A 14,180-nucleotide genomic window follows, 5' to 3' on the forward strand; every position below is an offset into this window, starting at 1 on the left:
TACCTGGTCCCCGCTCCTGCCGACGTCCGCCGCTGTCCACTCCTCCGGGCCCTCTCTCGCTCTGCACTATGGGATGGGAGAGACTTCTCTCACATCACCTGCTGTGGGGGGAGCGGGAAGGCGGAGCTCATGAGTGAGCTCCAGCTGGTTCCCTCTGTGGACGCAGCAGCCAATGAGTCTGTTTGACTCTCATTGGCTGGCTGCTATAACAAACATACAGCTGTGTGTTTGTTACTGTGTAGGGCAGACTCACTGCGGTCTGCCCTACACTTGTGGAGATGGGGGACTAGCGGGGATAGTCGACCCATTGGCTGCTGGTGGCACTGCCGGATGGCACCCCCCCTTTGGCCGGCGCCCCTGGCAAGTGCCATCCTGGCCAATGGGTAGATACGCCCCTGCCCTCCAGTGTTATTCTCAGTGCCCTGCACAGGAGTTTTTAGAATCTACTTGCCACTTATCCTTCTTGAATGATCAGATTGTTTGTTTTTCCCTGTACATAGAAAAGAACCAGTAAAAAAAAAACTGCAAAGCTATAGTGCAGTATTTCTATAAGTCAATAGACATAAACACCCTAGTTGTACAAATTGAAAAGATGTCTGCGTAAAAGCCCTACGGATTAGATCAATCACCGGCACTCCCCTAATGTGGTGATCCTTATAGAGCATGGATATAGGACAACACCACTCCACTTTTCCTCGGAGCACAGAATGATTTTTATTTTCTCCCAGGATTAAAACAGTGAAATTGTATGAAGGTGAAAGAGAAGAGAATCCTAGGGCAACTTTATGTATAAGACATGGGGACCCATTTATCGATCACTTTTGCAATGCGAACAGAGCATGGCAGTAACGCCCCTGATAGCATTGTAAAAAGCGATCTCTTCGGCCGGATGTATCATCCGGTACATGCAGGGACATGTTCTTCGAAAGGAGTCCGTCCCTGCGATGTCTCTGGAGCGTGGCCGGCCACTGCAGGGGTTGGTGCGCATGCGCAGTCCCGTGGACTGCACATCCGCCATAGTCGGGGCGGGTTTCGGTGGATCCCTTCCGTCGGCTAATAGTGTGCGGTGTAGCCCATAGGCTAAAGCCACGTTCAGATGGCATCAGCTGCGGGGACCAATATCTGGAAGGCATCGCATTCCGTATATTGGTACATTTGGCAGCATCGCTTCTCCCATAGAAACCTATAGGGGAGGCGGCTGCCAGCGGCAATGGAGGGATCACAGCAGGTCCCTCCTTAATACATCCGGGGGATACATAGTATTTGATTTAGCCTCAAATACATTTTGATAAATGGACCCTGTAGTGTTCATTTCATGCACCTGTCGCAACCCGTGCAGTTCCTCTTTTCTGCCTGGGGCGTCGCTCTCTGCTCTGGTGCTTCTAGCACACTCAGGCGATGCAACAAACTGAGATGCAGACCAGTGTGCGCTAGAAGCACCAGAGCAGAGAGCGACACCCCAGGCAGGAAAGAGGAACTACACGGGCTGTGACAGGTGCAGGGTGCTAGAATGAACACTAAGACAATGCAACTTTAGTCTATAGACCGATGCATCACTAGTAGGATAATCAACAAGTAGATTTTTCTTATATTTGGGCAAAAATATATAGATTTGTAGAAGTGTGGTGACAATTGTGCTGTTTATCTACAGGCAGCTAGTTTTTGTATGTCCTTTCCTCACTTTGTATTGTCCTGCAAGGCCCTTATGCCAGAGTTGTTGAAAAAAGTACATGCGCCCATCCAATAATTGTGTAGATTTTCAAAATCTTCATATATATTCTCTCTACAAAATATATATTTTTTTGTCATCAGACATTCATATGAAAAGCCAACCCCAATCCAGACACAAGCCATTCCTGCAATCATGTCTGGCCGAGATCTCATTGGCATTGCCAAAACTGGAAGTGGGAAAACCATTGCATTTCTCCTGCCCATGTTCCGTCACATCATGGACCAGAGACCCCTGGAAGAAGGAGAAGGCCCAATAAGTATGTTAATGCTGCGCAATCTGTGCTTTGCAAAAGTATCCATACCTCATACCATTTACCTAATTTAACTGGATAACAAATCATATACTGAAAATTTATTCTGTGATTTCTATTTATTCCAAATCGCTTAATCTCAAAATACTTTTTTCTTTTTTTTTTTCTTGGTTTGTTTTTTGGTAATGTGACCTTGTTTTAGGTTCCAAAAACATTTGGGATGAAAATATATTTGCGTAAGTACTGAGGGCCTGAATCAGACTTGGGAATAGAGAGAGATATCTCTCTCAACTGATCATCTTGGTGAAACCATGCTGCCCTGCAGGTGGGGCAGATATAAAATGTGCAGAGAGATTTAGATTTGGGAGGGAGGTGTCCACACTGACATCTAAAGTGCAGTGTAATAATAAAGCTGTGCAGTATTTGTGGACTACATGTAAAAGCAGCCAGTATTTACCCCATATGCAAAAAACAAAATTATGTATTTACACCCCTTGCATTGCAACATGGTTTGTCCAGGTACACAGTTAAGTGCTATCTCTCTCTCTATTCCCAACTCTGAATCAGGCCCTGAGTCCCTGTGATTACACTGGTGAAAAAGCAAGCACAATGCTGCTGCCCAACAATTGGCCTCCACCCATGAATGCTCCACAGCAGTGATGTCAAACTCGGGCCCTCCAGCTGCTGTGGGACTGCATATCCCAGCATTCCCTGCCATAGTTTTAGCATGCCCTAATGGCAAAACTGGCAGTGCATGCTGGGACGTGTAGTTCCACTGCAGCTGAAGGGCCAGAGTTTGACACCACTGCTCTACAGTAATTGCCACCTCTGCTGGATGAAAATCCCCAGTTAAGGGATCATTACTGCTGGATGAAAATCCCCAGTTAAGGGATCATTATTGCTGTTCTGCATCTGGAAGACACTGAAAATGAAGACAAAAGGGCGTTTTTAGACTGGGTACTAGAGCGATATCGGCACGATATGTAGTTTTGAGGTAAATCAAAACGGCTTCTCGCACAGTGTGTACCATCATTTGTGCGCTCCGCTCCTTTGTGTCTGGTTGGCTGTGCTGCGTAGTCATTCGGAAGATATTGTGAACGATGTGGTGCACATTGTGTAGTGTGTACGGACGACCAGGTGATATGTCGTTACTATTTGGTCTATGAAGAAGTCACCTCTTTAAAGATTGATTGATTTATTTATGTATTACCAGTTATTTGTATAGCGCACACATATTTCGCAGCGCTTTACAGAGAACAAAGATGGTTGTTCTAGTGTGTACAGGAGCATGGATAAATTGTATACTATAAAACAACAAGTTAAATCGTTCCATCGCTTGCAGGATAGCACAGTATGTGCGCTCGATATTGATTGTTCTGGGATGAAGGGAAATTGGAACATCCATTGTGTCATTTTGGCATCAGTTTGATGTGTACCTGGTCTAAGCAAGATAATACAGGTGCATCATTTTAGTAAAAATGGACAAAACAAATCTGTGTTAGTGGGTACTCTTTGCTCAATTACCAGGAAGTGGAGACTTGTGAGGGAAGTCAGTGAGTCCCACTGTAGCTTTGAAGCAGATACAGAGTCCAGTAGCTGCAACTGGGGTAAAGATGCAACACATCAAGACCTGCGTATAATACATACTGGCAAGAAATAGGGTAGATGAAAACGACATGTGTTAAATCTGACACTGCCAAAAGAAAAACCCAAAAGCACTGTACTTTTTTTACATTTTTTTTTTTTGTGGTAGCATTATGCTGTAGGGTTGCGTTTTATCAGCAGGCTTGACAATTTTTTTAAAATAGGATGAGTGGATGGTCCATCCACCCACTAGTGCATGGAAATGTAATTCTGTATGGTAGAAAGAAATCAAACCTTTTATCTTTCAGCAGAAGATGCGGCGTGCACAAGCCCGGGAGCGAGTGAGAACTTCACTCGCTCCGGGGCTCGCTACAAATGGGGCGGCTGTCGATGTTGTTCGACAGCTCGCCTTTCTGTAGGGGGGGTGGCTGGTCAAACGGAGGCGTTCCTGAAGGGAACGACCCTGTGGGCGACCCTACTGACCTCACTCGTGATGTCAGTAGTGAGCTTTCTGCTCTATTAGAGCAGGAAGCTCACTGGGGCTTGCGGGAACGAGACCCTACAACAAGGGTCTCGTCGCAAGCGCAATGATCGCAACCATCACCTGGCCGCTCGCAAAAGCTGTGGGTGGTCACCCACAGCTTAGCAAGCGGCCAGGAGGCCGGTTACAAAAAAAAAAGTGTCCGTCCTGATTCAGAGCGAGCGCTCGCTTTTTGCGAGCGCCTCTGAATCAGGTCCTGTGTGCAAAGCTGTTATATACCGATCTCCCAAACACTTAAAGCGGTAATTGCTGTGAAAGGTGGCTCTAGATTTGATGTGGGCAATATGCGGCCTCCTAGCTGCTGTGGGACTACACATCCCAGGATGCCCTGCTGCAGTTTTGATATCAGGGCATGCTAAAACTGTAGCAGGGCATGCTGGGCTGTGTAGTCCCTCAGCAGCTAGAAGGCCACCTGCATTTGATAGTAATACAGTGGGAGAATTAAATACTTCTGCAAATTAGTGTTTATCCAGTAAAATGAGAATTTGTTGGGGATCTGGATCCTTTTACAAGGCGTGTGATCGTGTATATATAATCTTGTAACTTTCTTCAGCCTGATTGCTAATAACATGCAGCCTAACAGGTTATTATTATAGATGTTACTTATCATCTGTGCATTAACAGTGAATTCTGCTTTAATCACATCCACAATTACTATGAATATGTTTGTATGTAACACTGGTTGTGTCAAATTTCTGTGACCTCTATAAAGATAGTCGGTCTACATATAGGCACAGAAGTTCTTGGTGACGTCAGGATGGCGCTACCTTTTTGGCAAGCAGTGTTCTCCCCAGGATCAATGTGACTGGCTCTTCACTCGTGTTTATTTTATTTTATTTTTTTACGTGCCATCCAGCACTATCCTGTTACACGGGTCTGACCGACCAAATCAGAGTGGCACTACGCTTACGCACTGTGACCGGCACAGTGACAGAGATCCTTCCCCCGTCTATAAGAGTCAGGGTGCAGTTTGGACAGCAGAAACCTTGCAGAGGTGCACTGTGTCAGCGTTGATCACATGGGATTTTGTAAATTTTTGTCTTCGGTACCACCACTGGTGATGCTTACTCACGTAGTCAAATATATAAAAAGCAAAAATGGTCCAAGGTGGCACGGGACTGGCCATGGTAGTCGTGTTACACAGACATTCTCCTAGATTTTCTGATTCTGCCCTTGTTTGTGGGGCTTGGTTACAGATGGTCAGCCAGTGTCTCTTCTACTTATCCACCAATGGATTCAGTAGAACAGATTTAAATCCAGTATAAAAAGGCATTTTCCATATAATAAGTCAGTTTTTACTGGTATTTTCATTTTACTTTCATTTTTTTTTTTTTGTTTAATTTAATTTTAATTTTGTTTTCATTTAAGGTGATTTTAATCTTTGTTTTTTTCATTTTTTTTTCTAGCTGTCATAATGACTCCAACTCGGGAACTGGCTTTGCAAATAACGAAAGAATGCAAGAAATTCTCAAAAACGCTTGGACTAAGAGTGGTCTGCGTTTATGGAGGAACTGGCATCAGTGAGCAGGTAACGACATGTCTGAACAATGTGAGCGCTTATCTATGTGTGTGCAAAATAAGTCTGAAAACCATTAGAGATATATAGATATAAATAAATATATTTTTTGATGAAAAGGGCATTGTAGGCTTAAGATACATAATTGATTAATATAGCCTAGATTAAGTATTTGGGATAGCTCAAAGTCACCCACAACTCTAAATATTTAAGTTGTCCGGTTCACAGAAGAGGGTAATCTGAAAAGACTCCCCTGCAGGAATACTGCCTGGAAATAGGCTTAATTTAGTCTAATTTATTTTGAGTCTTGAAAAACAGTCCGTAAAAACATTTGAGTGAACAGTCTGCATCTGTTAAAAACGGAAGCTTGTTGTTCGCCTATAGCGGGATGGCGTCCTTCCCGCCACCCGCTGACAGACCGGGGAATACAGGCGTACAGATTAAGCTCACCTGATAGTGGAATACAAGAGCTGTGGATCCAACTAAAAAATCCAGGACCAAAGCTGCACCGACAAAGCACCCACACATTATGGAACTAAAGGATGCAGCCTTAGTTTCCATGGGGCTTCCAGCAATGACTTCAGCCAATGTTAGTGGTAGCACAGTATTCATCGGATTAGACCAAGGGCTTCCAGTTAATGATTCCAACATTTCCGTCTGCCCTTCTTAAGAATGGTCCTGTATGGGCCACAACTGGATAATTACATACACCACAGTAAGGAAAGAGTAACTTCCTTCCACAGAATATAACTAAACTAAATGGCTTTTGCGGTGAGTTCCTTTCATTCCTCAGATATCAAACAGTCTTGGTATTAGTCTTTAAATGACTAACTGGTTCCTAAGGTACATTGTAGTCCAAAAACAGGTCAAAGTTCTGAGACCAGCACATGCTTGTGACTACTGATTGACGTCTTAGGGCTTAGAGGCCGTAGGGGATCTAGATACTACGTTTCAGCAATGTTTTATCTCATTCAGTTCAACTTGGTGTCCAACAACTTTTCCACAGGCTATGGTAGGTAATTTTCAGAACATCCTTCCAAACAGGTGATTCTTTTCCCAAGTTCCTAAAGGTCCGAGATGCACACTAAAGGTTGGGATTTCTGTTCCAATCTCTTGTTGGTGTTGTAGAGGGGACTGATCCTACAAAACTTTGTATTGAATGTCAAGTCTCAGATGGGAGCTACTGGAGTCATGTGAAGAGAGTTGGAATCCCTTCAACGGGGAGGAGATGTATCAAACCTTGGAAGGAGACAAAGTATCAACCAATCAGCTTCTGTCATTTACAGGCTGTTTGAAAAATGACAGGAGTTGGTTGGTACTTTCTCTCCAAAATTTGATAAATCTCCCCTCAATGTTGTGTTTTTTGTAACCTCTGAGGGAGAGCAAAACCGATTCCTCTGCTCATTGTAGTAGTGGTACCTTCTCACTTCAGGGTCAGTATGATTTTCAGCTATAGGTAGTTATCTCAGTCCTTCCTGACTACTTTTTATTTTTGCAGATCGCTGAACTAAAACGAGGTGCAGAGATAATAGTTTGCACGCCAGGTCGCATGATTGATATGTTAGCTGCAAACAATGGTGAGTTTAAAATATTTTGTTTGCGTTTTTCTATAACGTCATATTTGGGTTGAGGGGTGTTTACCAATATATTTTCATAACTGCAAGTTTTTGTTTCCTTAGAGCTGCTGTTTTACAATTGCCACACTCCATGTTGAAGCTGTGTGAAATGGCACAAACTCTTTGTAATTTTACAGGGCATGAGGGGGGAGGTTCAAATGTTTGAAGCTCCCGTCTAAAGAGCCTAAGAGCTATTCAACTGTATAGCGCGAACAGCTACTAGTACTTGTCGCGACTGCCTCATTCTCATGCGAGAGAGGACGGAATGTTAAGCAGCTTCCTTTGTTCTAAGTACTGGGCGCACTGCAGTTAATGAGTGCCCAGCTTCTAAGCCCTGTTAATAGTGGATTTCTGTTCGCTCCTCAGGAGGGAGCGAGCAGAGGTCTGTGACAAGTGCAGCCTCGGGGCTGGTCACCTGAAAGTATCGTATACCTCCCGTGCTCTTTATATGGGAGCTACAAGCAATTGAATCACTCCTAAAATGTGCATTTGTACAGAGTAAAGATTTGCATTTCCTTCCAAAATGATGGTGATGCTGTTATTACTGTCGACAGATATATTTTACGTGGTTAGATCTCCAGTATAAAATAGCAGAGTGTAAGTTACCAATTCTGCTCTTCCTCTCCACGTCATTGTCTCCCATCCAGTCTATGTGCTGCAGACAGGAATGATAAAGTACATCACCACTCGGTATTAAAAATCTTGTTAGCGGAGATGGAATTCAAATAATACATTATAGATCCTGACAACATTGCGGTTGTTTCCTGGCAACAAGTGCTTTGGGGTCTATTATTGTGCTGTTGTGTCCTCTGTGAGGCATGAGGTTCGAGCCACTGGGATTAAGTATATTGGAGATATTTTCATAATAACTGGAAGAAAAAGTCTCACAGCACAAAGGGGGGAGATGTAGCAAGCCATCTAAAAAGGACACGTGGATGTGTTACCCATTGCAACCAATCAGATCCTAGCTATCTTTTTAAAGAATGTACCTGATAAGTGATAGCTAAGATCTGATTGGTTGCTCTGGTTAACGTTTCCACTGGTCTTTTGACGGTTTGCTAAATCTCCCCCTAAAGTCACTAACGAAACATTTTAAGTGTCACTTCACAAGCGCTAAATATCATTTTGGGTGGACATCATCTCTTAAAAAAATAATGAAAAACTAATTTTAACAATAACAGCAGCTTTATGGATGTTATACACCTATATGATGTGCATGCTGTACTTGTCTTGATCACTTCTTGTACCATGAACATAAACCCTTACTAAACTGTTACATTGTTTAACTTCTGTGTGAAAAATATATCCGTGCAAGATATATAGAGCTGGATGCGAAGGACTTCTCTCCCCCCTAAGGTAGGTTTGTTTCCGCGTGTTTGTCAGAATGCAGTTTTTCAGAGGGCACCGAGCTGCTGTAAGTATGGTAGGGTGTTTCCAGAGTTAGCTGCTCTAAAATGTGACCCCATTGCGTCTGATGATAGGGGCGGATTCTGAGTCGCACAAATCTGTTCACTTGCACAGACGGCGAGTTTTTGCGTACAGTGCAGGTGCCAATTTATGCATTTAGGTGCGCGTACATCTTATTCTGAGTTGGGAGGAATTGTGGTGAATTAAAGAGTGTTAGGGCTGGAACTGGGAGGTGACTGCGATTGCACGTAACCACCCTGACTTGTGGGCGTGTCATGGGAGGGTCGTGCGATTCTTGTTCTGCATACGGGGAAGGGAAGGCTATTTGACTGATCTCTTGTATCCAAGCATGGGGCTGGTGCACGTGCAGATAGTAATAATGACGACTGACGTAAATACTAGTGGGCGGTATGGGTATTCGCTTGCACACATGCGATCCTCTGCATTAGATACTAGCATTAGCCTAAAGTGGGAAATCTGGCTTCCAGCAATTAGTCTTTTTGCATGCGACTCAGAATCGGTCCAATAGTGCGTGAGCCTCACTTCAAGTAATAGGAGAATACATTGCTCCGGGATTTTTAGATATCTTACATTAAGTTTCGAATACAATTAGCCGCGAAAAATGCCATTTGGAGAAGATTTTTTGCCGATTTGCGCTTTTCGCCTGTTTTCAAAGTATCTCTGTGTTCAATTCCCTCGAGTTTTCGCCATAGGCAGAAACAGGCGAAAAAGTTTCTCCAGCAAAAGGCAGGAGAAAAGAAGTGCAAATTCCATATTTTGGGGTATAAATGTGGGGACTTGGTTCAGAACCATTTGGACACCCCAAAATTACTAATTAGTAAAAAAAAAATCTTAATTCACCCCAAAAAAGACTTGTCATTTTTGGGGTGAAAATTTAAAAAGTGTTTGAAAATGGGTAAAAAGTGGGGGGCTTGGCTCTTTGGGGGGGGGGGGGGGGGGCTATATGGATGAGACTGGTGTTTTTTAGATTGCAGGTGGCTGCAGCAGGTGTATTTTTGAGGTTTGTTTTTTTTTTTTTTTTTTTTTTAAATCTTCATTTTAGAGACATCAAAATATACTATTACCCGTTTTCAGGTATCCCAAATGTAACTTCAGTACTTGTTTTTTAGAAAAAAAACAATGCTTTCTATCATTTTTCCACTCATGTGCAAATATCTATATAACAGCCCTTTACAACAAAATAAGTTCACTAAATACTTTTATTAGGACTACTAGTACTGTACTATTCTATATAGATTTCCAGGGTCACTGAAGCTTTTTTTGGGGTTCAGACTGATTTCTCCCCCTCCCCCCCCAAAAAAAATTCCTTTCTGCTAGTTTTGCTTTGTAAAACATTCGCCTATCCACATTTTCGCCTGTTTTGCAATTGAATAGGGCAAAAAGCGGGTGACGCGCATGGAGAAAATATAGCGTCAAAAAAGGCGAATGAGGCAAATTCAATCTGCTTTTCGCCAGACGGAACTTTTCACGGCTAATTGAATTCGGCCGGAAGATATAAAATAATGTCCGAGCCACCGTTTGAGCCTCAAGTGCATTTCGTGCAACGTCCTTCAATTAAAGCTCCTTGAGAATTGGATTTCAGCACTAGTAACGCCACTTTAATCTGCTCACCCTGAAGTGGAGTTTTTAACAATATGTAACATTTGTTTTTGTAAAATGTATATAAATATGAGTACGTAGTTATTCACTGGTTAGCAGCATTTTTGTTTTTGTTTAGATATATTGCATCTGAGTTAGTGATATATTAGTGAAGTGTGACTGGTTCCCTAAGATAAGCAGTGGTCTTCGTATGGGCTCTTTGCTTCCCGCACATGCTCTGTAATCTCTAATATGTTCTTTCCTAGGTGAATGCTGTCATTTTATGCCTGACGTGGCTCCAGGCTCCACCTCAGTCTTAGTTTTAAGATGTTTGCTTGGAGAGGGCTGAGTTATACAGGTCCTCCTAGCCATGAGATGGTACGCAAGAGTAGGCCTTACCCAACCAGTTACCAGAGGGCCTAATGTAGACATCTGTGGGGATTTGCTTAGTAAAATGACGTTCCGTTAGGTTTCAAACCTTTTTATTTCAGTCACTCGTTTGAAATAAATTGTTATCGCCGCAGGACAACTGAGATGCAAGTTCAACGATTTTTCCCCCATTCTTTCTCTGTGTACAGGTCGAGTAACAAACCTGCGACGAGCGACCTATGTTGTACTTGACGAGGCGGACAGGATGTTTGACATGGGCTTCGAGCCACAGGTAAAGATGGGCAGCTTTGAGTAATGGGGGGGGGTGTAATAAATGGCTAAGAGCCACATAGGTGTACAATAGTCTATCCTCCTGGACGGCCAGCTGCATTGCAGAGGCATAGTATATATGTCATCATTGGTCGGTTAGCCATTTAAGCATAGACTTGAGATTACACGTTTCAGATATGTATAAATATATATATATTTTACCTTTTGGTTCATAAATTGGTCGTCTCCAGGGCTCTTTAAATTATTAATACTTTGTGTGACAATGATGGTTTGATGGGGTTTTTTTATGTGTTGATACTAGCGCATACGTCTCTGATTTGTGGTTATGCACAATGTATGTACTAATTGAAATTCTTTTGTTGCTTTTGGGTAATGGAATGTCTGATTATTTTGATTGTATTGGCTGTACATAATCTGCATTAATTAGATGATTACGGAATCCCGTTTTGGATTGCTCTTTATTCATTTTGTAATATATTCATACCTAAAGATGGTGACGTGTTATATTTACCAAAGCATCCCCGTGCAATGAAATCGGACCACCTTCAACATTATACGAGTCTATCTAATGTGTAAAGGGTCCAACCTTCACAAACCACACAAGGAGGAAACAAAAACCAGGCGCTTATACAAACTAGTGATATAATAAATATTTATTATTATCTTTTTATTTATTTTTATTTTTATTTTGGTATCATTCTCTTTATTCTAATCACTTTATACACACTTATTTATATCTACTATTTATATATCTGTATGTTTGGTATTAGCATTTTTGCATAACTATTTTTGCTGCAAGACAGACACTTCAGCTACTAGTCAGGTTTTCCACCTTAGCCTGTTAGCCTGATCGTTATGAGCTTCATCTAACCCAAACACTCCCCCCTCCTATGACTCACTCCCTCCTGTTGCTGTGGACCAATAGAGGGAGTTAACACTTGGACCTATTGACAAGGGTATTGCATCTGCAACACACAGCAGCTGCTCTCCCATTGGTCATAACGCAGGTTAAAGATCACCTGTGTATCACAGTCCACATGCATCTGACTGAGGAAGTGACATTTTCTTTATTCTAATCACTTTATACACACTTATTTATATCTACTATTTATATATCTGTATGTTTGGTATTAGCATTTTTGCATAACTATTTTTGCTGCAAGACAGACACTTTAGCTACTAGTCAGGTTTTCCACCTTAGCCTGTTAGCCTGATCGTTATGAGCTTCATCTAACCCAAACACTCCCCCCTCCTATGACTCATTCCCTCCTGTTGCTGTGGACCAATAGAGGGAGTTAACACTTGGACCTATTGACAAGGGTATTGCATCTGCAACACACAGCACCTGCTCTCCCATTGGTCACAACGCAGGTTAAAGATCACCTGTGTATCACAGTCCACATGCATCTGACTGAGGAAGCGACAGTGAAACGCGCGTCTCAGACCCGCGAATCCGGCTGTGTACAGGCGGGATTCGTCATGGCAGCATACTGACAGGCTCTTCTAGTGGCAGATTTTCTATACTACACACCGGCTCCCTGGAGGTGAGCGCTCAGGTACTTTTCATACTACACTTTCTTTAGCGCACTGAGTGGCTTTATTTAACAGAGACAAGTTTGTGACCCTGCAATACCTTTAGGGCAACAGAGCTCCACTTGTCCTGTACTAGCCATAGTGCAGCTACACTCATACTCTTTCTTCCTATCACTGCATATGCGATCTGGGTTTCCCACCACTCACCACTACCTTTGGTATATGACTGGCAGCAGCACAGATCGCAAACCTATGCTGTGTTATTTCATTACGATAACTATTGTCTCTATGAGTACTCTCATTGGGGTGCGCCTATTAGAGGTTCCTGCAATGTTTACACCAGGACCTTCTTTTTAACGCAGTCCAACAGCAGATACTCATTGTACTTATTCCCTACCCTGGGAGTACCTTTATAGTACGCTCACATGCCATTCAATGGTTAGACAATGGCATGCAGCAGCTGCTATTTTGTAAACTCCACATAAAGGAGTAGCTTTACTTTTTCCTATAACCTTACTGTCTACAAGTACCTGGGTGGCATCACAGGCGACCTACGTGTGATCTGCCTCTCATTACAACCTGTGATTTACTTCTATTCATTTTGATATTTGCAGGGTCAGCTATTATTTCATCTGACCCCCTTATCATTGTATTTCTCTGATTACTGTTCAGTGTTATTGTGCTGTGATATCTCACGTAACCTATATTGAATATTGTATGGTTATTATCATATTCTTTTCTAGAAGATTTCCTTGTATGCTTCTGCCGTAATTCTGATTAGCCATTGTGCTATGACGACATTATGAGGTCATTGAACTAGTATATGTTTTATATAGGTCTCAATATTGTATGAGACAGAGAATTATAGACCTATTTGTAATATTTCACTTAGCTTCACATAATTGTGATAAGTATTGTATTATATGTTGTCTTATGTTCTATGTATGTTCGTGTTCTGCTTGTGATAATTTATAGCTGTTATTCCAACAGTAATGCCAATAAGTAACAGGCTCAGACTTGTTTTTGGTATTTTAAAATATATCTAATAAAAGTTATTTTTTATATATTATTCTTATTATAACCTTTTACATTCGAGTGCCCCCAACAAGAGAGTTTTCTTCTTCTCCCCCATACTATATATATATAATAAAAGTGGTCTGACTCCGGATGCTGCTCAACTAGTAGGAGAGAGGAGCTTGACCCTCTTTGCGTTAAACAAGATACATATAGGGGAAAAAGGTCTAGGAGCACAAACAGATAGTGAAATAAATCCTTTATTACTGTCACAAGTAACAAAATAATGTCACAACATAGTACTCTCATGTTATGTTATACATTGTTTCAAAACACAGCTGTTTTGAATAGGAGTTTTGTCTATTAGAAACAAAGTTGCAAACATGCTCCACTGACGTGAATATATGAAAGATAAATGTGATCAGGTGGCATAGGTTGGTAAACTCTGGACAGAGAATATTATTATCATTTATTTATATGGCGCCACAAGTGTTCCGCAGCGCCTTACAAAGTACATAAACAAGTTGTAGACAAGCGACTTACAGAACAATACAATACAGGACCAGGACATAGATAATATATATTGCTACATTAGTGACCATAACACCCAGATAAGCAACAGAGCATAAGTAACCAAGTGTTAGGTGCCCTAGTGGTGAGTAAAAAGTAGATGAAAGTAAAGTAGGGAGAAGTACAAGAGGGTAGAGGGCCCTGCTCATAAGAGCTTA

General features: G+C 42.1%; 1 protein-coding gene across 2 annotated transcripts in view; it reads left to right on the forward strand.

Annotated features, from left to right (window-relative positions):
* Positions 1 to 14,180, forward strand: part of DDX46 (DEAD-box helicase 46) — a 74,917-nt gene that overhangs the window by 36,106 nt on the left and 24,631 nt on the right. For both annotated transcript variants that reach the window (XM_088475037.1, XM_088475038.1), the window contains 4 exons: positions 1,813 to 1,988; positions 5,514 to 5,635; positions 7,122 to 7,200; positions 10,824 to 10,906. In XM_088475037.1, coding sequence (XP_088331163.1) covers positions 1,813 to 1,988; positions 5,514 to 5,635; positions 7,122 to 7,200; positions 10,824 to 10,906 — 460 coding nt within the window. The remainder of the gene's footprint in view (positions 1 to 1,812; positions 1,989 to 5,513; positions 5,636 to 7,121; positions 7,201 to 10,823; positions 10,907 to 14,180) is intronic.

The sequence above is a fragment of the Taudactylus pleione genome, unplaced genomic scaffold, assembly GCF_031769625.1.
Source record: "Taudactylus pleione unplaced genomic scaffold, aTauple2 ptg000161l, whole genome shotgun sequence".
In the NCBI taxonomy this organism is placed as follows: domain Eukaryota; kingdom Metazoa; phylum Chordata; class Amphibia; order Anura; family Myobatrachidae; genus Taudactylus; species Taudactylus pleione.